Raw genomic sequence first — 24,510 nt, 5'->3', positions numbered from 1 at the left:
AAAATTCCATTCCTCAGTCACACACCACTTTGCAAGTGCTCAATGGCCACATGTAGCTAATGGCTACCTTACTGGACAGCATAAAGAATACTTCGATCACTGCAGAAAGTTCTATTGGACAAAGCTGCAGTGCTCATTCAACATTCATTGAGTATTCCCTATACAATAGGCACAGTGCTAGGGACAGAAGTATAGAAAGATGAGTAAGATAAGGCCTCTCTCTGCCCTCAAGGAGCACATAGTCTGTCTAGTGGACGAAACAAATAAAAAATATTTACAAGTGCTAGAATAGAGGTAATAACATTTATGAGAGAGTAATTGATTAAGAGGCTCAGCTCTGAACTCCAGACCAATTAGCTGGAATTCCAATCCTTTTATCTAGGTTCTCTGTGGACCGGGCCTTATTCACCTGGTGTTTTGATGGTACAGCAAATAATGCTGAGACTGATCACTACCTAGCAATCCTGGGCTCATTGGAACCAAGATGCTGAAACCTAAACAGGATTTACGTTAGCTTTGTTCCTCTGGACTTGGTGCTTCACACTGCTGGCAACCCTTGAAGGAAAAAACCGTCCTGCTACTCTGGCTTTTTTCCCTTGGTACCTCCCAGGAAACAGCTTTGCCTCAATTGTCCCTTTGGTTTGGAGCTCCTAGCATGTGCTATACTTATAAGGACGAAGTCCTTGACCAAGTAATTAAGGCATTACCAAGGAATTAACACTGCAATCGAGAACAAGTCTTCAGTGGAAATGAAGCAAGAAGGGAGGGGAGAGGTGCTCCTAAGCAGAAAGGGCAGGCTAAGCAAGGATGAAAGAGAGAAGCATAAATGTTAACTGAAAGATCTGTGGGCAAGCAGAGGATTGATTCATTACAACCCAAACACAGGGCACACACAGGGGGCAACAGCAGGAGATGAGGCTGGATCGAAACCCAACTGCTAAGAGCCTTAATGCCACCACCCAAGGAGCCTGGCCTGTAAGTGATAACCAAGCGTTATTAAGTAGAACAGTTAAATGATGAGATCTGTGTTTTCAAAGGCAAACCTGGGAAAAGGGTGAAAGGCAGATAAATAGCAGTAGATAAAGAGGAACGATATCTGGATGAAGACCCGGTTGAAGGTAGTGGAGATAAAGAATAGGAAATTCATTCGAGAGACATTAGAGAAAACTGGTTAGCTCTGACTATTGACAGGATGGGTCTGGTACACTGGCATCCGATAAATGTTTGTTGCACAAGTTAGTGAGGAAGATACTGATCACTTAGATGACAGAGAAGGGCAGAAAACGAAAACCATGAGAAACACAAAAATTTAAGGGAAGGACTGGCAGTGAGAGAAACTGAAAAGGAACAAAGAAATCAAACGAGGCCATATTCCTTCTGCCTGGAATGTGATTCCCCGAGATACCTGGATGGCTGTAGCTCCTTCAGACCCTTGTGCAGATGTCGACATCTTAGTGAGTTCTCCCCTGATGGCATGATTTAAAACTGAACAGCACAGAGATTCTCTCTCAGCACTCTCCAACCCCCTCTCCTGCTTTATTTTTCTCTGGAGAAAAATACCAACATCTATTATACTATATATTTTACTTATTTATTGTGTTTAATGTCTGTCTCCCTACTACTTAAATGTAAGCTCCACTAGGGGAGGAAATTTGTCTGCTTCATTCACCACTATACACCAGAGCCTAAAACAGTGCCTGGCATATAGCACCTGCTCAACAAATACTTGCTGATTGACTGAATGATGTGAAGAAATAAAAGTAGCAGGATTACTACGCATAGACTGATAAGTATGGAAGTAAACTGATATCTAACTTGGAAATTATATTGATTATATTGAATGCTAAAAGTAAAAATCTATATAACAGTCCTTTAAGTACAAAAGGCTCAAGCATGTTTTCTTCAAATATGTGTTTCATATATACTATATTCAAATATATGCAATTAATTGTAACATAGGCTTTCTGTTTACTCACAAAGTAATGAGAGAGATTTTATACCTTGAAAAATCACTCACAATACTTGACAGCCACACTGCAAATCCACCACTTCAAGTATTTAAATCCTATTAATACCTTTTCAACTTCCATTACAAATTTCTAATTTCCTTTCTAAAATTTTGGCTATTTTAAAACATTAAGCAAATGCAAGAAGCTAAAGCTGAAATACCAGAATGTCAGTATAAGCACAGTCATTAGCTTTAAGATATAATGAAAAGGATATGACATTAAAAAGGTAAAGAATGGTCAAAAGTTAGAAATGCAAAAATATTCAAGAATACAAAAAGGCCCACCTAGCTGGCTGGCTTCAGGAAAAAGACCAAATATCATTAAGTCTCACTTTCCTCATCAATAAAATGCAGCTAATACTAGCACCTACCTACCTGATAAGATTGTTCTGAGAGTTTTTGTTGGATTAAATCTGTTTCAAGTAATTAACTTGGCACAGTGTCTATAATGTAATTTACTCCTTTAACCCACAAATATTTATGAAGAATACAGAAGGCATCATACTTACTGGCTACAGTGGCCAATGAAAGAGATATACCTATCCTCATAGAATCTAGGACAACTAAAATAAATCTAAAGACAAACAAACGAATTACCCAGTGTGACAAGTGCCACAGAGGAAGCCTATGGGGTCCTGAGTCAGAAACCAAGGGAGTGAGAGAATTCAACCTTAGATGTGGGCAGGAAAAGTACCTCTGAGGACAGGCAAGCTAAGAAGTCACTACCCATACATGTAGGGCACAGAAGTACACTGACAAGGATGTCAGGCAAAGGGACTGATACGTGCAAAGACTCAGCCCGAGTGTGGGAAAGAGCTTGTGGCCTCTGAGGAGCTGAGAGGACGCAGTGTAACTAAAGCACAGGAAGCCAGAGGTAAGATCATAGAGACAGGCAAGAGCCAGATGATGCAGGACTCTGAAGGGCCACTGTAAGAATTTGTGACTTTACTCTATGGGACTTTATTCTTCAGTGGAAAGCTGCTGAGGTTTTCTGGTTTTTTTCAGAGGGAAAGATGATCCAATTTACATCTCATAAAAATCACTAGAGCTATTTTTGGAAAGTGTTATTACAGGGGAATGTGAAAAGAGGTAGAATAATTAGTTCCAAGACTAATGCCATAGTCCAGGAGACAGCGATGGTACTTGCAATATGGTGGTAGCAAGGAGATGAAGAGGAGTTGATGGATTCCAGATACAGTTTGAAATGGATTGAATTTGGGGGATGAGGGAAAGGAAGAAATCAAAGATGACTCCTAGATGTCTGACTTAAGCAAATGCTTGGCTGATGGTGCCATGGTAAGTAACACAGTTAAGAATTTAATTAATTTTAGCTATTCATAGCTACCATTAGGATAGAAGAGAGAGAGGAAAAAACCCTGGTGATCCTATAGCCAAAATAGAGGGAGGGAGGGAGGGAGGGGACACTAAAGCACAAACGGAAAGGACAGTTAGGTCAAGCTGTGAGGGAAGAGCAATATCAGACCAAATTTCCCACTGAAAACAACTATAAAAGTGACATAAAATACCAAACAAACAAACTGAGCTATCTAAAGGCATAGAGCGAACAACCAAGAGAGCCAGGACGCCAGGAGCCTTGAGAAGGGAGACACATAGAAGGTCCCTGTTTTCCCCTTGAGGTATTTGCCAATTACCACTACGGGGTACACAGGCCAAGCAGAAAGCAGCATCTCGGAGCTTGTATCAGTCCCACTGGGCTGGGAAGACAAAAATCGGAATTCGGTACTACACCAAGGCAGCCAGGAATTGAGGATCCCAGATAAAAAGGAACCGCAAAGAACGAGCCCATCATTCTGCTCAATTTTTGCCCTCCAGGAATGTGCTGAACATGGACTGAAATGCATGAAAACTCCTCAAAAAGATGTTGCAAAGAGGCTAAAAGCTAAGCAGAACTTTCATCAGCCTCACAATACTTAAAATTCAGGGCTTGGCAAGGAAGAGGCATCTTGGTAAATACTTCAAACTTTTAAATGAGACCTCAAAAGAGCTATGTGCTAAGAGGCTATTTGAATTTCCTGATTACCCTGAATTCAGGCTTATGTCTTATCAATCATTGATGAATCAAAGTGATCAGTGTTGTCCTAACTGCCTGCCAGAGAATATTAATAACATTTTTCTGGGACTTCCCTGGCAGTCCAGTGGTTAAGACTCCACACTTCCACTGCAGGGGGCACAAGTTCGATCCCTGGACGGGGAACTAAGATCCTGCATGCCACGTGGTGCAGCCAAAAAAAATAAAAAAATAAATAAAAATAAAATTAAAATTTTTTAAGAAATAATATTTTTCTACCTGAAGAAAGATAACATCATCCAGATCCTCTATAATTTTTCATCACAACGTTAATAAAACATTACCAGGCATACTGGAAAAAAGGATCAAATGATCAAAAGCCAGACAACAGAAATAAGCTCATGGGTGATGCAGGTATTAGAGTTACCAGACAGAAACATTACAACAATGTTTATATATTCAAGAAAATAGGTAAAACACTGTGAGAACTTGAATCTGTATAAGGTTTTGGACTGAAAATACAAAAACTGAAATTAAGAACTCAATAATTGGATACAACTGGATATTGGACAGAGAAGATATGATAAGTAAACTTGAAGATAGTTCAGCAAAAATATCCAGATACACAGAGGGGGGAAAAATAGTATGAAAACTGTGAAATGACCTAACATACATGAATTCATAGTCCAAGAAAGAAAGGAAAGAATTAGGGCTTCCCTGGTGGCGCAGTGGTTGAGAATCCACCTGCCAATGCTGGGGACATGGGTTCGATCCCTGCTCCGGGAAGATCCCACATGGCTCAGAGCAACTAAGCCCGTGCGCCACAACTACTGAGTCTGAGCTCTAGAGCCTATGCACCGCAACTACTGAGCCCACGTGCCACAACTACTGACGCAACTACTGAGCCCACGTGCCACAACTACTGAAGCCTACGTGCCTAGAGCCCGTGCTCCACAACAAGAGAAGCCACCACAATGAGAAGCCCACGTACCGCAATGAAGAGTAGCCCCCTCTTGCCGCAACTAGAGAAAGCCCACGCATAGCAACAAAGACCCAAAGCAGCCAAAAATAAATAAATAAAATAAGTAAACTTATTTAAAAAAAAAAAAAAGAATCCCAGCTTATGAAGAGGGTGTGGAGAAAAGGGAAGCCTCCTACACTGTTGGTGGGAATGGAAGTTGGTGCAGCAACTGTGGAAAACAGTATGGAGGTTCCTCAAAAAACTAAAAATAGAACTACCATATGACCCAGCAATCCCACTACTGGGCATATACCCTGAGAAAACCATAATTCAAAAGGACACATGTACCCCAATGTTCAATGCAGCACTATTTACAATAGCCAGGACATGGAACAACCTAAATGTCCAATGACAGATGAATGGGTAAAGAAGATGTGGTACGTATATACAATGGAATATTACTCAGCCATAAAAAGGAATGAAATTGGGTCATCTGTAGAGATGTGAATGAACCTAGAGTCTGTCATACAGAGTGAAGCGAGCCAGAAAGAGAAAAACAAATATCGTATATGTGGAATCTAGAAAAATGGTACATGTTAACCTATTGGCAGGGTAGGAACAGAGAAAAAGACGTAGAGAATGGACATGTGGACACAGTGGGGAAAGGGGAAGGTGGGACAAATTGGGAGATTAGGAGTGACATATATTCACTACCATGAGTAAAATAAGTAGCTAGTGGGAACACGCTATAAAGCACAGGAAACTCAGCTCAGTGCTCTGTGATGACCTAGATGGATGGGATGGGTGGGGGGTGGGAGGGAGGTCCAAGAGGGAGGGGATATAGGTATACATATAGCTGATTCACTTCATTGCACAGCAGAAACTAACACAACATTGTAAAGCAATTATACTTCAATAAAAAGAAAAAAACTATGATGCATAAAGAGATTCATTTTAAGTTATAAGGACAAAGAAAGGTTTTAAAGAAATAGCTGGAAAGAGAAGTTAAAAAAAAAAAAGGTACTATATAACATCCAAAAAAATAGACTTTAAGGCAAAAATTATTACTAGAGATAATGATAAAAGGATCAATCCAACAGGAAGATACAACAAATTTATTTGTAAATTTATTTGCAACCAAGAACTTAGCCTCAAAATATATAAGGCAAAAATTTGAGAGAACTAGAAAGACATATAGATGAATCCTCACACAGTTGGAGATTTTAACACATTTCTCTCAATGAAGTGATAAAAAAGACAAAGAAGTTGGTAGTGATACAGTCGATTTGAACATGATTAATAAACTTGACTTACATGATATTAATCACACCACACTCAATTTTCTAAAACTGACCAGAAAGCAAGTGTCAACAAATTACCAACAACTGAAATCAGAGAAAGAATGATCCTAGACCACAGTAGTATTAAACTAGATATCAACAATAAGAATATAGCTAGAAAATCCCCAAATGCTTAGACATTATGCAATATACTTCTAAATAACCCATGGATCAAAGAAACCACAATGGAAAATTTAAAACAATTCTAATTGAGTAATAAAAATATGATATATCAGACTTGTGAGATCCAGCTAAAGTTGCATTTATAGGGAAATTTCATAGACTTAAACGCATACATGAAAAAAAGAAGACTGATCACTACTGATTTGAGTATCCATCTCAAGAAACTTTAAAAAGAACAGCAAATTAAATTTTTTAAGAAACAGAAGGAAAGAAATAAAAGTAAAAGCAGAACCTAATAGAAAATAAAGAACTTTTTAAATCTGAAAATTGGCTCTTTGAAAATCAGTGGTGATCAAGAAGAAGCACAAATTACCAACAATCAGATTTTAAAAGCACATATCATTACAGATACTACAAACATTAAAAAGATAATGAAAGGATATTGTAAAAAAAAATGTAAGCCACACTGGAAAATTTAGATAAAATAGACAAATGCCTTAAAAGCAAAACTTGTCAAAATTGACAAAGAAGTAATAGAAAACGTGAATAGTCCTACATGAATTGAAGGAACAGAATCAATAATCCCCACAAGAAAACTCCAAATGGCTTCACCAGTGAATTCTTCCAAACATTTATGGATGCAATAAAATCAATTTTCACAAACTCAGAGAATAAAAAACATTTCCCAGGTCACTTTATGAAGTAAGCATAACCTTGATACCTAAAAGTGTCAAAGACTTTACAAGAAATTAAAAATTACTCATCAATCCTTTTCATGAACAAAAATGCAATGTAAATGAAATATATTCTAGCATATTAAGAAGATAATGCATAGTGAAAAAGTTAGGTTTATCCAGAAATTCAAGGATGCTTTAAAATTAGTAAATGTGTATCCCTCCCCCATCCCCCCAATTTTAAACACATATCTAAACACACAGCAACTACATTCAAGAATTTTATCCTAAGAAAATAATTAGACAAGGCACAGAGATATACTCTAAGATATGTATTACGACACTGTTTATAATAGCTTTTAAATGCTATATGAATACGGAATAGCTAAACAATTTATGTACATTTATCAGAATCAGTTCAAAATTATAATATGGTTCTATAACTTACTTGTATGGATAACTGTTAATGATATATGACTAAATGAAAAAAGCAGGATACAAAAGCAGGAGTATTTCTAAGGCAAAAACACTAATTTTACATGAAAGTGAAGAAAATTAAACATATATCATGAGAGAACATTTTGTCTAGACATAATGAATTGCCATCTTAATTTATGTTCATAAACAAAAGATATAATGCCTAACTTAAGACAATTTTCTTCAGCAGAAAGAACATTTTCTTCTCAAAATCTGGTCAAAGAAAATTGCCCAAGTATATATTTTATTTAGACCATAAAAAAATGCTACTAGATTTGAATCTATCAACAGAGATCTGCATCATACATAAGCAGTGATAATAGTATGAAGACAAAAACAAAATACCCTGAAAGCACTAAATCAATCTATGTGTTGTGTGTGTGTGTATATATATATATATATATATATAAAGCAATAATAGTCTGCATTCAAAGTGGTAAGTTTATAGGAGAAAGTTCTATTGTATAATATAAATACAAGAGGACTCAAAGTTTAAAGAAAACTCCCTTTAATTTTAGCAACTAATAAGAAAATCCACCTGCATTAAAATCATTCCAACCCAGAGGTTACATAGTATTTTGCAAAGATACCTGGAACAAGGTTTTGGGAGGGAATCTGAGGTATTTTGCTTAGGAAGGAGTGCCTAAGGGATTTAGCACTGTCTGCTCAGGTATGGTAGGGGGAAAGGGCTTAGTGTGTTTATCACTATTGCCGTGAGACCCAAATTCCTACCCTAGCTCTGCATTTTCCTAGCTACTCCTGATTCCAAAGAAGTTCCTTACCCTCTCTGAACGTAGGTTGTGAGAAAGTAAAAACAGCTCTGCTGACAATCGCACTGTGATGCCTCTAAAAGACAGAGACAGACAAGGCCAACAGAAGACCGACAGGTAATAAACTCTCCCAGGGCCACTCTACAGCTCCAAAATGACTAACACTCTCCTCCGGCCCCCTTCCTTTCTCCTGACTCTAAACAAAGACAGCTGAAAGATCTGATTACCAACCCACTTCCACTTTGTGTACGCAGCATTCAGTCCAGAGCTAGTCTCCACTTCCCCTGCTCTCTCCTCAGAATCATCAGGCACAGTCCAAACCGCAGCAGAACCTCTCCGATACCCTCTTAGAAGCCCGCGTGGCTGCTCAGCACAGGTTACTGCTCGCTGCAGCAAGTCAATAAACCTGACTCGTTCCACTACAGATGTATTCCTGGTGGTCTTCACCTGGTGGGCAATAGCTGCTGCTTTTTCTATATACCAACCTATTTATCCAGGGTCACTGAGAGGATTAAATTAAATGTTATCCTGTAAAATGCCGAGCATCTGCCTGGGAAACTGCTAGTACACAACAAATGTTAGCATCTCTCCTTTATGAGCTCAAAATAAAGCTATCATGTAATTTTATTTTTTTCATCATCTACCTAGTTCATCCCTGCAAGAATCTACATCTCTGCAAGCACAGCTAACAGCCAAAAGAGATAAGCCCTGAAGTGAACAGAACTCTAAGCAACCAGAACAGACACGATCACGTCCATGAAACAGAGATTATGCACTTCACTGTAAGAGCTCCTAAAGATCTCACCTAGACACCATTTGCTCATTTTCAACACACTTTATTCTGATAAACTTTTTAAGTATTTTAAACTATAAAGTACTTCAGCATATACTGCCAATATATATATTCATTTATAAACCATATATTTTATGTATATTATAAAATGTATACTAAAACAGAATTAAAAGATTAAAATAGTTTTAATTATTAACTATTTTAAACATTATCTGTTTTAATATTGCAATCACTAAAAATACTATTACTGATAACATACTAAGTAAGAGCACTGTTACTGAATACGCCTCTTTATTTTGTAAAATCTTGCTTTCCCCTTTTGTAAAGTTCAATGTACTCTGAAACTTGGTTTTAAGAGAAGTCGTTAAGTCCTAACTGAAAAACCTAGCTCACAAATGCATAGATCCATATAGAAGACTATGTCACTTACTGGTTCACAAAATCATACCACTTTTCTATTGTATCACTAAATACGCACAAGTTTTTGTTAAAAGTCAGTTACTTGATGTCAATGTTATCACAATTTTATTTTACCTGATGTCAGTCAGATATTTTTGCAAACTAAGGAAAATGTGTTGCTTTTTACGTTTCTAATAAATGGGTCTAAAGCACACTGAAATTCTCTATGAGGAACATTTTTCAACAGACTGGAAAAATCTAAACATGTTTTCAAATGTTCTCTCCATAACACTTCTTCTGAAAAGCAGGTATTTTTTTCACTTACTGGTTAAAAATGTCAATTTTGCCTTAGACAACTAATTGTTTTCTAAAAATTATCTGCTAGGTAGCATACTATTGATAGCTTCTTGCCATCATGGAAAAGATCAGCATCTAAAATATTCATCTTTTCTAAAATAAAAATGTGTAATTCAGCTTTGAGTTCTACAATTCTTTAAGTACTTTGACAGTGAACCTCTGCTCCCCAATTCCATACAAAGTATCATAGATTCTTTTAAAAAGTATTTTTAAAAGTAACTATGTAATATACTATGACAGAAAAGCTGCAGAAACTTTGAGAAACTCATGGTGCTGCTGTTGGTCTTTACATTACAAAATTCCCACACCTTCCCCAGCAAACCATGCTCATGAGAACGAGGACCTAGAAAAGCCTGGAGGCTTTTTCAGATCCAATCCATATATTAATACAAAACCTCAATTCCTCCCTCTTTTTGGAGCACAAAATAACAACTAGAAGTTCTAATATTTTTATTCTCACATCACAACTGACTTGCCTCATCTCACTTTGTAAATTACTAGTAGTGAAGGGGCATAAGGCTTCACAATCTATATTAGATGCTGAGGGTATGACAGCTATAGTTTATAGAATAATGATACTACATTACACAGTGAAGGAGTCAATGAACTTCACTGAAGTGAATCAATATTATTCAAATGATGGCTCTAAGTCACGGAAAGTAAATTATGCGTAGCATATTACACGTAAGCAAATAGGACAGTAATCCAAAATAAATTGGGATATTCCCCAAAACAACCTTTATGTATTCAAAAAATTTACTGATTCAGAAAAATTTATTACCCAAGGTTTCCAGTTACCATGAATTCTAGTCACTTTCAGTTTTTCCCCCCTCAGAATGAGAGGAATTCTTAAAGAGCATATTTAAGAAGTATATACTTCAGTCTCCTAAATCATATTTACTGTTCCATGTTACAAAAACAAGTAGAGCCATCAGTACTTTATCGATAATTTAAAATAACTTCAAGCCTTACACTAAAAATATATTTTTCATATTCCAAGTAGTAATAGAAGCAGACATCACAGACTTCATATTTAACACCATTATTATAAGTAGTAGTAGTATGGGACAATATTTACCTTTCCCATAAGTAACAGAGTAATGCTTTAGGAGTCAAGAAAACTCTCAACAGTTTTTAAATGTCTATTCTGTTTTAGAAATTACAGGAGATATAATAAAGGTAAGACACATATTCATGTAAATTTGACATCACGTAAGAATCTGAAATACACTGACAGAAAATGGTTCACAGGAAGGAAAGATCACTGTGGACTAGAATGAACTAAAAACCGTTTTCACAGGAGAGGGACATGAGCTGGAGTAGGATTCAGAGCTAGAAAGGAAAAGGCATTCAAAGCAGAGGGAAATAATGTGTCATTTGTTTTCTCAATAAAAATGCCTAATTCAGAACACCAAATTTAAGACACATTCAAGTAAAACAATTTAGAGAAACATTCCATAAGAGATATGTTAATTAATAAGCCGTTCATCAAGTCACCTACATATATGTGTGTGTGTGTGTGTGTGTGTGTGTGTATAAGTATATACACATAAATGGTACTATCTACCCTTTAGCTTCATAAAACCTCCCAACTTATACTGGGAATAAGAAGTTCCAGCAAGAGAAAGAAAAATTAAGAAGAGATGTAAGTAAAGAGAAAATCTGTGCATTACATCTTTTTTTTTTTTGGATTTTTTTTTTAACATCTTTATTGGAGTATAATTGCTTCACAATGGTGTGTCAGTTTCTGCTTTACAACAAAGGGAATCAGCTATACACATACACACATCCCCATATCTCCTCCCTCTTGTGTCTCCCTCCCACCTTCCCTATCCCACCCCTCTAGGTGGTCACAAAGCACCGAGCTGATCTCCCTGTGCTATGTGGCTGCTTCCCACTAGTTACCTATTTTACATTTGGTAGTGTATATATGTCCATGCCACTCTCTCACTTTGTCCCAGCTTACCCTTCCCCCTCCCCGTGTCCTCAAGTCCATTCTTTACATCTGCGCCTTTATTCCTGTCCTGCTCCTAGGTTCTTCAGAACCTTTTCTTTTTTTATTTTTAAGATTCCATATATATGTGTTAGCATACAGTATTTGTTTTTCTCTTTCTGACTTACTTCACTCTGTATGACAGTTTCTAGGTCCACCCACCTGACTACAAATAACTCAATTTCGTTTCTTTTTATGGCTGAGTAATATTCCATTGTATATATGTGCCACATCTTATTTACCCATTCATCTGTCAATGGACACGTAGGTTGCTTCCACGTCCTGGCTATTGTAAATAGAGCTGCAATGAACATTGTGGTACATGACTCTTTTTGAGTTATGGTTTTCTCAGGGTATATGCCCAGTAGTGGGCTTGCTGGGTCGTATGGTAGTTCTATTTTTAGTTTTTTAAGGAACCTCCATACTGTTCTCCATAGTGGCTGTATCAATTTACATTCCCACCAACAGTGCAAGAGGGTTCCCTTTTCTCCACACCCTCTCCAGCATTTATTCTTTGTAGATTTTTTGATGATGGCCATTCTGACTGGTGTGAGGTGACACCTCATTGTAGTTTTGATTTGCATTTCTCAATGATTAGTGATGTTGAGCATCCTTTCACGTGTTTGTTGGCAACCTGTATATCTTCTTTGGAGAAATGTCTATTTATGTCTTCCGCCCATTTTAGGATCGGGTTTTTTGTTTTTTTGATATTGAGCTGCATGAGCTTCTTGTAAATTTTGGAGTTTAACCCCTTGTCAGTTGCTTCATTTGCAAATATCTTCTCCCAATCTGAGGGTTGTCTTTTCGTCTTGTTTATGTTTTCCTTTGCTGTGCAAAAGCTTTTAAGTTTCACTAGATCCCATTTGTTTATTTTTCTTTTTATTTCCATTTCTCTAGGAGGTGGGTCAAAAAGGATCTTGCTGTGATTTACGTCATAGAATGCTCTGCCTATGTTTTCCTCTAAGAGTTTTATAGTGTCTGGCCTTACATTTAGATCTTTAATCCATTTGGAGCTTATTTTTGTGTATGGTGTTAGGGAGTGTTCTAATTTCATTCTTTTACATGTAGCTGTCCAGTTTTCCCAGCACCACTTATTGAAGAGGCTGTCTTTTCTCCATTATATATTCTTGCCTCCTTTATCAAAAATAAGGTGACCATATGTGTGTGGGTTTATCTCTGGGCTTTCTATCCTGTTCCATTGATCTAGATTTCTGTTTTTGTGCCAGTACCATACTGTCTTGATTACTGTAGCTTTGTAGTATAGTCTGAAGTCCGGGAGCCTGATTCCTCCAGCTCCGTTCTCAAGATTGCTTTGGCTATTCGGGGTCATTTGTGTTTCCATACAAATTGAGCAATTTTTCTTCTAGTTCTGTGAAAAATGCCATTGGTAGTTTGATAGAGATTGCACTGAATCTGTAGATTGCTTTGGGTAGTATAGTCATTTTCACAGTGTTGATTCTTCCAATCCAAGAACATGGTATATCTCTCCATCTGTTTGTATCATCTTTAATTTCTTTCATCAGTGTCTTATAGTTTTCTGCATACAGGTCTTTTGTCTCCTTAGGTAGGTTTATTCCTAGGTATTTTATTCTTTTTGTTGCAATGGTAAATGAGAGTGTTTCCTTAATTTCTCTTTCAGATTTTTAATCATTAGTGTATAGGAATGCAAGAGATTTCTGTGCATTAATTTTGTATCCTGCTACTTTACCAAATTCATTGATTAGCTCTAGGAGTTTTCTGGTAGCATCTTTAGGATTCTCTATGTATAGTATCATGTCATCTGCAAACAGTGACAGCTTTACCTCTTTTCCAATTTGGATTCCTTTTATTTCTTTTTCTTCTCTTGATTGCTGTGGGTAAAACTTCCAAAACTATGTTGAATAACAGCGGTGAGAGTGGGTAACCTTGTCTTGTTGCTGATCTTACAGGAAATGGTTTCAGTTTTTCACCATTGAGAACAATGTTGGTTGTGGGTTTGTCATATATGGCCTTTATTATGTTGAGGTAAGTTCCATCTATGCCTACTTTCTGGAGGGTTTTTATCATACATGGGTGTTGAATTTTGTCGAAAGCTTTTTCTGCATCTATTGAGATGATCATATGGTTTTTCTCCTTCAATTTGTTAATATGGTTTATCACATTGATTGATTTGCGTATATTGAAGAATCCTTGCATTCCAGGGATAAACCCCACTTGATTATGGTGTATGATCCTTTTAATGTGCTGTTGGATTCTGTTTGCTAGTATTTTGTTGAGAATTTTTTGCATCTATGTTCATCAGTGATATTGGCCTGTAGTTTTCTTTCTTTGTGACATCTTTGTCTGGTTTTGGTATCAGGGTGATGGTGGCCTCATAGAATGAGTTTGGGAGTGTTCCTCCCTCTGCTATATTTTGGAAGAGTTTGAGAAGGATAGGTGTTAGCTCGTCTGTCAATGTTTGATAGAATTCACCTGTGAAGCCATCTGGTCCTGGGCTTTTGTTTGTTGGAAGATTTTTAATCACAGTTTCAATTTCAGTGCTTGTGATTGGTCTGTTCATATTTTCTATTTCTTCCTGGTTCAGTCTCAGAAAGTTGTGCTTTTCTAAGAATTTGCCCATTTCTTCCAGGTTGTCCATTTAATTGGCATATAGTTGCTTGTAGTAATCTCTCATGATCCTTTGTATTTCTGCAGTGTCAGTTATTACTTCTCCTTTTTCATTTCTAATTCTGTTGAGTCTTCTCCCTTTTTTTCTTGATGAGTCTGGCTAATGGTTTATCAATTTTGTTTATCTTCTCAAAGAACCAGCTTTTAGTTTTATTGATCTTTGCTACTGTTTCCTTCATTTCTTTTTCATTTATTTCTGATCTGATCTTTATGATTTCTTTCCTTCTGCTAACTTTGGGGGTTTTTTGTTCTTCTTTCTCTAATTGCTTTAGGTATAAGGTTAGGTTGTTTATTTGAGATGTTTCTTGTTTCTTGAGGTAGGATTGTATTGCTATAAACTTCCCTCTTAGAACTGCTTTTGCTGCATCCCATAGGTTTTTGGGTTGTTGTGTTTTCATTGTCATTTGTTCTAGGTATTTTTTGATTTCCGCTTTGATTTCTTCAGTGATCTCTTGGTTATTTAGTAGTGTATTGTTTAGCTTCCATGTGTTTGTATTTTTTACAGATTTTTTCCTGTAATTGATATCTAGTCTCATAGCATTGTGGTCGGAAAAGATAAGTGATACGATTTCAATTTTCTTAAATTTACCAAGGCTTGATTTGTGACCCAAGATATGATCTATCCTGGAGAATGTTCCATGAGCATTTGAGAAGAAAGTGTATTCTGTTGTTTTTGGATGGAATGTGCTATAAATATCAATTAAGTCCATCTTGTTTAATGTATCACTTAAAGCTTGTGTTTCCTTATTTATTTTCATTTTGGATGATCTGTCCATTGGTGAAAGTGGGGTGTTAAAGTCCCCTACTATGACTGTGTTACTGTCGATTTCCCCTTTTATAGCTGTTAGCATTTGCCTTATGTACTGAGGTGCTCCTATGTTGGGTGCATAAATATTTAGAATTGTTATATCTTCTTCTTGGATTGATCCCTTCCTTGATCATTATGTAGTGTCCTTCTTTGTCTCTTGTAACAGTTTTTATTCTGAAGTCTATTTTGTCTGATATGAGAACTGCTACTCCAGCTTTCTTTTGATTTCCATTTGCATGGAGTATCTTTTTCCATCCCCTCACTTTCAGTCTATAGGTGTCCTTAGGTCTGAAGTGGGTCTCCTATAGACAGCATATATACGGGTCTTGCTTCTGTATCCATTCAGCCAGTCTATGTCTTTTGGTTGGAGCATTTAATCCATTTACATTTAAGGTAGTTATCAATATGTATGTTCCTATTACCACTTTCTTAACTGTTTTGGGTTCGTTATTGTAGGTCTTTCCCTTCTCTTGTGTTTCCTGCCTAGAGAAGTTCCTTTAGCATTTGTTGTAAAGCTGGTTTGGTGGTGCTGAATTCTCCTAGCTTTTGCTTGTCTGTAAAGGTTTTAATTTCTCCATTGAATCTGAATGAGATCCTTGCTGGGTAGAGTAATCTTGGTTGTAGGTATTTCCCTTTCATTACTTTAAATATGTCCTGCCACTCCCTTCTGGCTTGCAGAGTTTCTGCTGAAAGATCAGCTGTTAACCTTATGGGGATTCCCTTGTATGTTATTTGTTGTTTTTGCCTTGCTTGGGCATTAGATCTTAATATACCCTTTCTTCAAAGTTAAAATTTTTCTGTTCTCTAGACCTTTATCGATCACGACATTTTCCCCTGGCATACTCTATATCTGTCATTTTAACTTGGAAAAGTGATAAAACTTCAGTTTGAAAAGAAATTCATTTTAATAATTTCCTGTCCACTAGAGGGCTCCAATATTTCTTCCATAAATGTTACAGATATGACATTACAATAAAAATATTCATTAAGCACTGAAAAAACTCAAATTATCATTAGCTCACTTAACCCCAGACTAAAAATGGTTACATCTGCTACAATTTTACATTAATAGTTTTAAAAGATACAGGGTTTTTCTGTATTTTATCATCTAAAACATTTCGAATAACCAAAATTGCTTTGCCATTATTCTCACACTAATTGTCAATGTCTCTCTTAGGTAGGGTTTTCAATTTTACAGATATCATAAAGTATAATTTCAGTCCAAAGCTCTAAATAGTAGTTCAAATGTCTTATATAATAGTTTCATAAATACAATAATTTATTTCTTAATAACTTTCCAAATCCAGAAAACGAAATTACCAGCTTATCTACCCAGCCTTAGGCTTCATTACTAACAGAAAGTGTAAACATTTTCTTTCAGAAAAACCTAAGTCATTAACATAATTCATGCTACAATTATAAACAATGAATATTGCCCCATCATGAACTATGATTTGCGCTGAGGGGGAAAAAAATGAATCATTTAAACACAATGTATTATAATGATATTCTGTTCAGATATTTTCAGATTTTTCTCACAAATAAGTTATTACACTGGAATGTTAGTAAATCTCTTAGTTCAAACTCAATCATTCTTAGCAAAGGAAAAGCCAACATTTTAAGTAAACACATTTATATAATTTATAGGACATCTTTACAGAATGTTTATTGAAAAAGTATCAACTGCAAATTATTTTTTGTAAAGAATATAGCAAATCCATTCACTGGGGGTACCACTCCCACCCACCCCCAAAAGACTGACTTGCTAAATTTGGATTATAAGAAAGAGACTACTTATGGTAAACAAAAAAATTTACTGAATGTTTAAAAATAAATTTTAAATGTTAGTTATATTTACGAAATAAAAAAGTGATGCTAAAAAATCGATTTTAAAGTGAGTCACAATAATTGCCGTAAGAAGACCTTACCAAAAACATCAAATGATTTAGCAATTATTATAGCTCAAGAATGAACTATCTCCAATGAAAACATGACAGGGGTTATAACTTCACTGCCCCACCTTATCTCCTAAACAGGATTTTCCTATACAACTGACAAGCACCATTAACACGTTAAACAGCGTAACATTTGTTTCTAAATAGCACATACGAACTGTTGCCACTGAGAAACTTGACATTTTTACTGCATCTAGCAAAAATGCATGTATTCGTACTTGCAAGGGTGTGTATCCTGATCACTTAAGAGTTGTACTTCAAGGGAAATGTCAGAGTGTGGAAAGAGGTGGGAGTGGACCGGCTGACGCTCTCCAAGAGTGGTAAAAGTCTTCTCACTTTAAGTCACGGATGTAAATGCAGATTGTCAATTACTGATAATAAGAAGTTGAACAAATATGAAGCATTTAATCGACAACTTTCAACCAGTATTTATGTCATATTTCAAAACGTTGAGGATTCTAGGTACATATCAAATAAAGGCACTTCTTAAGCAAAAATGCAATGTAAGTACTAGCAAATGAAGGTTTAAAAGGTTTTAACGCTGGAAAAAACCCTCAAGACCTCCAACAAGTTGGACAACTAGAAAATGACACATAAAAAATATTCAGAACCATCTAATCTGAGCTGTACCTTAGATACACTCTGAAATAGCATCACCAGGGCATTATCTGTTTATTACATAATACTGCTTTGCCCTTGCATATCACCTTTAATCAAGGGATCTCAAAGCACCAAAGAATCATCAAGGCCTTAAAATACAGTCTGAAACAGAAATAGTTGTATTTTATAACTGCAGCTATTAATAAAACCTTGCCACTACTTCCCAGTCCCCTGATCCGAACACTAGCTTCCAAGCCTTCTCTCTGACTTGGAAACAGTATTCCCCAAATCATCTCAATCTGTGACTGACGCTACCCACATTCCAGCTTTTCTTCATCACTGGGCCTAAATAAAGTTGTGGCACTGTCTTAATGACACAAATCTATTTCATGACAACTTCTGTGACAGATAAATAGTACGTAGGGTGATCATATCTCACAGTGCGCATGATGATATAAGATGGAGGCTTTAGAGAGAGAACCAATCTTTGCTGGAGGTGATGAGCCCACAGAGCAATTATCCAACAGAGGAAAGAGCATTTTCCAGCTCCGTCCAGAGACCTCTCCAGGCAACTTCGCCAATAGGGTGGAGGAAATCAAGTCCAGCTATCCTTAAGCAGGCCGTAGACTATTCTCCGGTGTGCACACCAGGAGGGAAGGGAAAACTAAAAGGACAATGTTCGAGTTTTAAGAATCAGGAAGGAGGGTGTAAGGTTGCTATGTGGCCACCCAAGAGACAGAACACTGTGGTTCCTTTGCATTTAAATAGTGCACTAAAAGGGAAATCAAACGCTAGCAAAATGTCTTTAAACCAAGGTCAAATTATGCCAGTTAGAGCCATTTAATTTTTATTTTACAGCCTGTAAATGAGGTTCACTCTTATTGAAACAGCTGTCATTTTAAAATTCAATCACCAGGAAAGTTCAATTTTGATTTTTCGCTGAAATATGCAAACACTCAAATGTTAACTTCATGTAAGTGAGCGTAACTATGTTAACTTCAATTCTTTCATAAACAAGATTATTCACCTTCCTGTTAATTGCATTACGTTTGTCCCTAGGACAGCAAAGTGTAATTTCACACTCACACAAACCCACCTCCCAGCACTGTAAACCTACATGGTTCCTGTTAGTCAACAGTCTCATATCCTTAACCTTTATGCAGAGTACTTTTTGTTTCAGGTTCTTAACATTCCAGGATCAAGGCTCAATCAATAATGTGTTTTATGAGCTTTTAAAAGTCCAGTGATGTAATACTACTAAATATTTGGTACTAAAAGTCCTGGAATATTCATTAAAAGTACCAAAATACAGCCAGCCTAGATTTGTGAAAATTCCAAAACGTCTTAATATTTCTGGTGCCATACTTGTTCACCCAGACGTTTCAAGAAGCTCACAGCAAATTCTGGTCAAGTTTCTCTCCAAGAGATGACACGTCCCTGTTTTTGGAAATATCAAGCTTGTACCTACTGCATTAATGATCAGTGCCACCGAGCAAGATCCCCGTTTCCCTGCCCACCTCTGTATCTAGCAGGGACACCCGTCCTGAGCTCTGCCCACTGCCACTGACGTTTTCAGAAGCTTTAAAGACACAAGTGTTCAGAGGCTTCTAGCAAAGAGGAAGAGATTTTCTCCACTTCAGGCTACCTTGCTACATGTTCCCAACTTCTCCATTGTCTTTAATCATTTAGAAAACACAAATGAGAAAAATCCGCATTAAAAGCAGTACTTTCTCAAGAGGGACAGACACCAGACCCTCCAACTTCTCCAGATCTCCCAGCACCGTGGCTTTTCAACAGTCCCCCGCAAACCTTCACCCCACGCCTGTATCCTTTCTGATTAAATAAGACTGGAAACCACAATTAAATCAAAGGGTGTCGTAACTCTTATCCTTCACTTACCATATCCGCCGGGACATTACTGGACATCTTGCCGTTTGATATATACCCAGATGTTTACGCCGAAAAAGAAAAAATCAAAAAGAGACAACAACAAACAAAAAAGAGAAATCTTCGAGCTACAGAAATCAACCTTCACGATCTTGACTGGTTCGAGACGTGCTTCCTTCCCCCTAAAATAAGTTCTTTCGGAGCCAAAGTGCCGGCCGGGCCGAGGTTCCGAGCGAAGAGGAACAATCGCCGGGAGCGGTGTGGCCAGAGCAGGAGGGAACTCCTGGGGTGGCAGCCCCGTCGCCGTCGTCAGCAGCAGCAGCCCCAGGACCGGCCGCGCCAGGTGGACCGAGCCGAGTGACACACGGACATGGAGCGGGGTGGGAGGGGGTTAAATCGTCTTCCTCCTTTCCCAGCCCGGTAGTGATTCACACTTGCTCCCAAGTCGAGTCCTCATTAAGCAGGAGGAGAATGCCCCGGCGCCGCGGTACACAGATAACTATGTGGCTACACATGGACGCGTCCCCCGGCGGACGGCGCGGGGAAACGGCTCAACTCGCGCGGCCGGCGTTGCCAGCCGGGCCGCGGAAACCCGCGCTCAAGGGCATTTAACTCGTTGGCAGCCGAAGCGCAAGCCCGGGCCGGAGAGCCGGGGCGGCGAGCGGGGAAAGCGGGGCGCTCGGCCCGGCAGGAGACCCCACGGCCCGTCGGGGCTCAGGCCGCGGGCGCCTCCGGGCAGCCGCGGGGCTCAGGGCACATAGTCTCCGGCTTCCCGGCGCTCTTCTCTCGCCTCCGCCTCCCCCGGCTCCGCCTTCCCCTCCCCTCCCCGGCCTCGCGAGCTCCCCGCGACGCCGACTTCGGCTGGGCCCCGGAAGAGCCCGGGTCCTTCCTCTCCTCAGCCCGGGAACCGCTTCCTCTCAGAGCTCTGTCTCTCCTCCTCCTCCTCCTCCACTTTTCAGTACCCGACGCCGCAGCCGCCTCCTGTCATCGCCCCTCAAGCCAACATGGCGGCGGCGGCGGCGGCGGCGGCGGCAGCTGCAGGAGCGCGAGTCGGGGACATGGGACGAGCACGACCCCCCTCGCAGCCGCCACCCCCGCCTTCCTTCTCCCCCTCCCCCTCCGCGAACACCAACTGCGTCACTACGGAGACCACCCTCGAGCATCACGGGAAGTGTAGTCTACGCCGGGGGGGGCGGTGCGGAGGGAGCGGGCCGCCTAACGCGTCCTCGCCCGACTCCGAAGCCACGCCCCTCCTAGCAACAGTTGCTAGGAGAGGAAAGCTCGCTTTAGCCAAGCTGCTGCAGGGGAGTTAGGAGATACCTGCTACCAGAAGTGCTGTGATCGTGCGAATTATTGGGCGAAAATTATTCTGCACAGAGAAATTCCCTCGTGCACAATACACACGCAGAGTTAAAACGTGGTTTACCTCCAAGCAAAATCATTCATTTTAAGGATAGCACGCTCTCCACATCCTGCAATCTCAAAGCATTTTGTATAGTGATTCAGTCTAGGTCTCTCCTCAACAATACATTTGGAAGATCAGAAGCATTGATTTCCAATAAGGTCATAGAAGTTCAACAAGAGTAAGGATATCGTTAGGCAGGGAGAGTGTTGGAACATGTGTTTCTTGAAGACCCAGGGCCATAAAGCTACAATCTAGTTAATTGAAATTACCAAAAACTGCATTAGATGCAATAGTGTATGAACCAAAAACTGTGTTAGATACGATAGTGTATGATGCTAAATCTCTATCAGGAAATAGCTACTACAAACTACATGAGGATTCACCAGTTTACCAGGCTAGCCCTGAAATTCTATTTAACTCAAGATCTAATAGAAAATTTATACACCTGCAGTGATTAGCAAACAGCAGAAAATAATACCATTAGTGAGAGACTTAGATGAAGAATACATCTACCCCAGATTTAGGAACAAAATGCAGAGACCACAAATGTCTATCTGACTCCCTATACATATCTCTCTTATGGTATTTTAGGAAGGGCCATCTCAGTGAGACACCTGTATAAAAATGCCAACAGAGTAAGAGTCTGAAAGCCACCTCTCCAACCTACAGTTATGTGACCTCATCTGTGAAACAGTCTTGCCTACCTTCCAGGGGTAAAGTAGGGGCACTTGTGAGGATAAATTCATGCAGGGAAAATAAATCACTTTGTAAATAACAATGCATCATTTGATGTGAAACGCTACTACTTATTCATTCAGCAAACAAACACACCAGGCACTCTGCTAGGCACCAGGAGTTTAAAAATGAATAATCCAGGCACTGTCCCCCATTGTCTAGGAGCCTGTGTCATTCCCCACAGCAATATCTCCAGTCAGGTGTGTCTCATCATGATGAAAACTCACAGGACGTTTAGAGTACCTGCCTCTTACCTGCCTCTTGAGTAGCTCGGCTGGAGAAATTCCAAGCACTCCTGTAGGCCTACATCATCCTGGGGTGAGTTAGAGTGGTAACCAGGGAGGAGGAGGGTAGATTGAATTCCCAGAGAGACCAAAGGACAGAATAAAAAAGAGGCCTGAATCTTGCCCTGATTAGGCTTCAGGACTTGGTATAGATATTTCTGAGTCCATAGCTACATGATTTTCCTTGGCCTCATTCTCCATGTTTAGCAACCACAGAGGCCTCTCCAGCAGCCCTCCAGGAAATAAGGGCAACCGAAGATGTTTCAGTGAGTTCAGAAGGAATATTGAAGGCTCTTGCTCACGAAGTTAGTCCTCCACCCTACTCCAAACCCCAACTTTCATCCAACTACTGCCCTGGCCAAGGCTCTGCAAGAAGCAGAAAGTGGCAGGATGTACAGAAGCCTCAACTCACTTCCTCTGCTATTTCCCAGCAATCACGCGACGACAAGAGACATGATGACCACCACTGCCAGCCCAAGACCTTGGCATTTCTGATACATGGTGTTGCTGTTTGACACTGGTTACGCCAGCCACCTCCACAAAAGGCAGCATCTTTCAAAAGTAAAGTCCCTGCACCTGGCTGTATTTCCAATCTCTCTTCTAAGAGAGGCTGTGACATTATTCTCCATAAGACTCATTATAGCTCTTTCCTAAAAGAGTTAAGGCACAAAGGAGCATGACTGGACACGGTCGCAGACTTTTCCACTCTCTTCTCTTTACTCTGTACTTCCCGACTCAGGTGGGTGAGAAGAGAGACTGGAAAAAGAGCCCATCTGTCCACGGCAGGAAAGGATAAGATCTTCTTAATACCTTCAATCTATTCTCAGCATCAATTTGAAGGAAGCAAGTGACACAGCATTTCTGTATTACAAAAAGTAACTCTACGGGAAATCAAAAGACCTGGCTCTGGCGATGAATTTGCTGTGTGACCTTTGACAAGACACTTTGCTTCTCTGAGCCTCAATTTGTTCATCTGAGGAGGTGGGACTAAAATCTCTAAGGCCCCTTCTAAGAGTCTATGAAGTCAAGTCCTGGAAGAATAACACATGACACCCATGACCTGTTAAAAATATCTCCCTCAAGTGACTGCTCATGGGTATGAGGGTTTTTTGGGGGGGTGGAGGGCAGGGTGTGATGGAAATGTTCTAAAATTAGATTACGGTGATGGCTGCATAACTCTGTAAATGTACTAAAAACTATTGAATTGCACACGTTAAATGGGTGAATTTATATTTTTTTTAAATTATAAATACACATAATTTAAAATTTACCATCTTAACCTTTCTGGGGTGCACAATTCAGTGGCATTAAGTACATTTACTCTGTTGTACTACCATCACCACCATCCATCTGCAGAACTCTTTCATCTTGCGAAACTGAAACTCCAAACCCAATAAACAACTTCCCATTCCCCCTCCCCCCAGCCCCCGGCAACCACCATAATACTTTCTGTCTCTATTAATTTGACAACTCTAGGTACCTAATATAATTAGAATCATACAGTACTTGTCCTTTTGTAATTGGTTTATTTCACTTAATGTCTTCAAGGCTCATCCATGTTGTAGCACATGTCAGAATGTCCTCCCTCTTTAAGAGGAAATAAATACTCCACTGTATGTATGTATGTATTACATTTTGCCTATCCATTCATCCATCGATGGACACTTGGATTGCTTCTACCTTTTGGCTATTTTGAGATGGATGATTTTTATGATATGTAAACTGTATGTCAGTGAAGCTGTTAAAAATATAATCTCCCCTATCTGCCATGTAAGGGGTCTGAAATGATTCCCATCTTAGGCTCATTCCTTAAGGGTCTTCACAAAAAACTCTGGAATTTAAACTAGAGAGAAGCATTATTTTCTATAAGACCAGTAACCTTTAATCAGATATTACTTTGCTTGATTATCTCATTATGCCATCCATTGTCATTTATTAAAGATCTGGGAGTAGGAAAATGCCACAAGAGGCAGAGAAAGGTTTGCAGCAATGCCTGGGGGGTGGAGGCAAGGGTTGTGGATATACCATACTCTGTGGGCAAAGTGGAAGGAAGAACTTTGAGGACCGCCTTTGCCCCCTCTGTCCGGTTTTACCCAAGACTGGCCTGGTCCTCTTTGGTCCCAGTGTAAGAGTCACATCAAGGTTTTGCTTTGTAAAATTATACTACATTTCTTTCTCATGAGAAAATCTATATGAAGCCCCCTAAAACCAATGTGAAGACTCCTATCATAGAAGGGTTCTCAAGAAATGTTCATTTCCTACCACA

At 39.0% G+C, this 24,510-nt stretch overlaps 1 protein-coding gene across 1 annotated transcript in view; it reads right to left on the bottom strand.

The window, feature by feature from the left end:
- UBL3 (ubiquitin like 3) overlaps positions 1–20,919 on the bottom strand; it is a 69,861-nt gene extending 48,942 nt beyond the window's left edge. Inside the window, exon 1 of the mRNA XM_061170655.1 lies at positions 19,833–20,919. Coding sequence (XP_061026638.1) covers positions 19,833–19,859 — 27 coding nt within the window. The 5' untranslated portion in view covers positions 19,860–20,919. The remainder of the gene's footprint in view (positions 1–19,832) is intronic.
- Positions 20,920–24,510: the final 3,591 nt, after the last annotated feature.

Source organism: Eubalaena glacialis, chromosome 16, assembly GCF_028564815.1.
Source record: "Eubalaena glacialis isolate mEubGla1 chromosome 16, mEubGla1.1.hap2.+ XY, whole genome shotgun sequence".
NCBI lineage: Eukaryota > Metazoa > Chordata > Mammalia > Artiodactyla > Balaenidae > Eubalaena > Eubalaena glacialis.
Note: the sequence above shows the minus strand (reverse complement) of the source record. Positions and strands in the feature narration are given on the sequence as shown.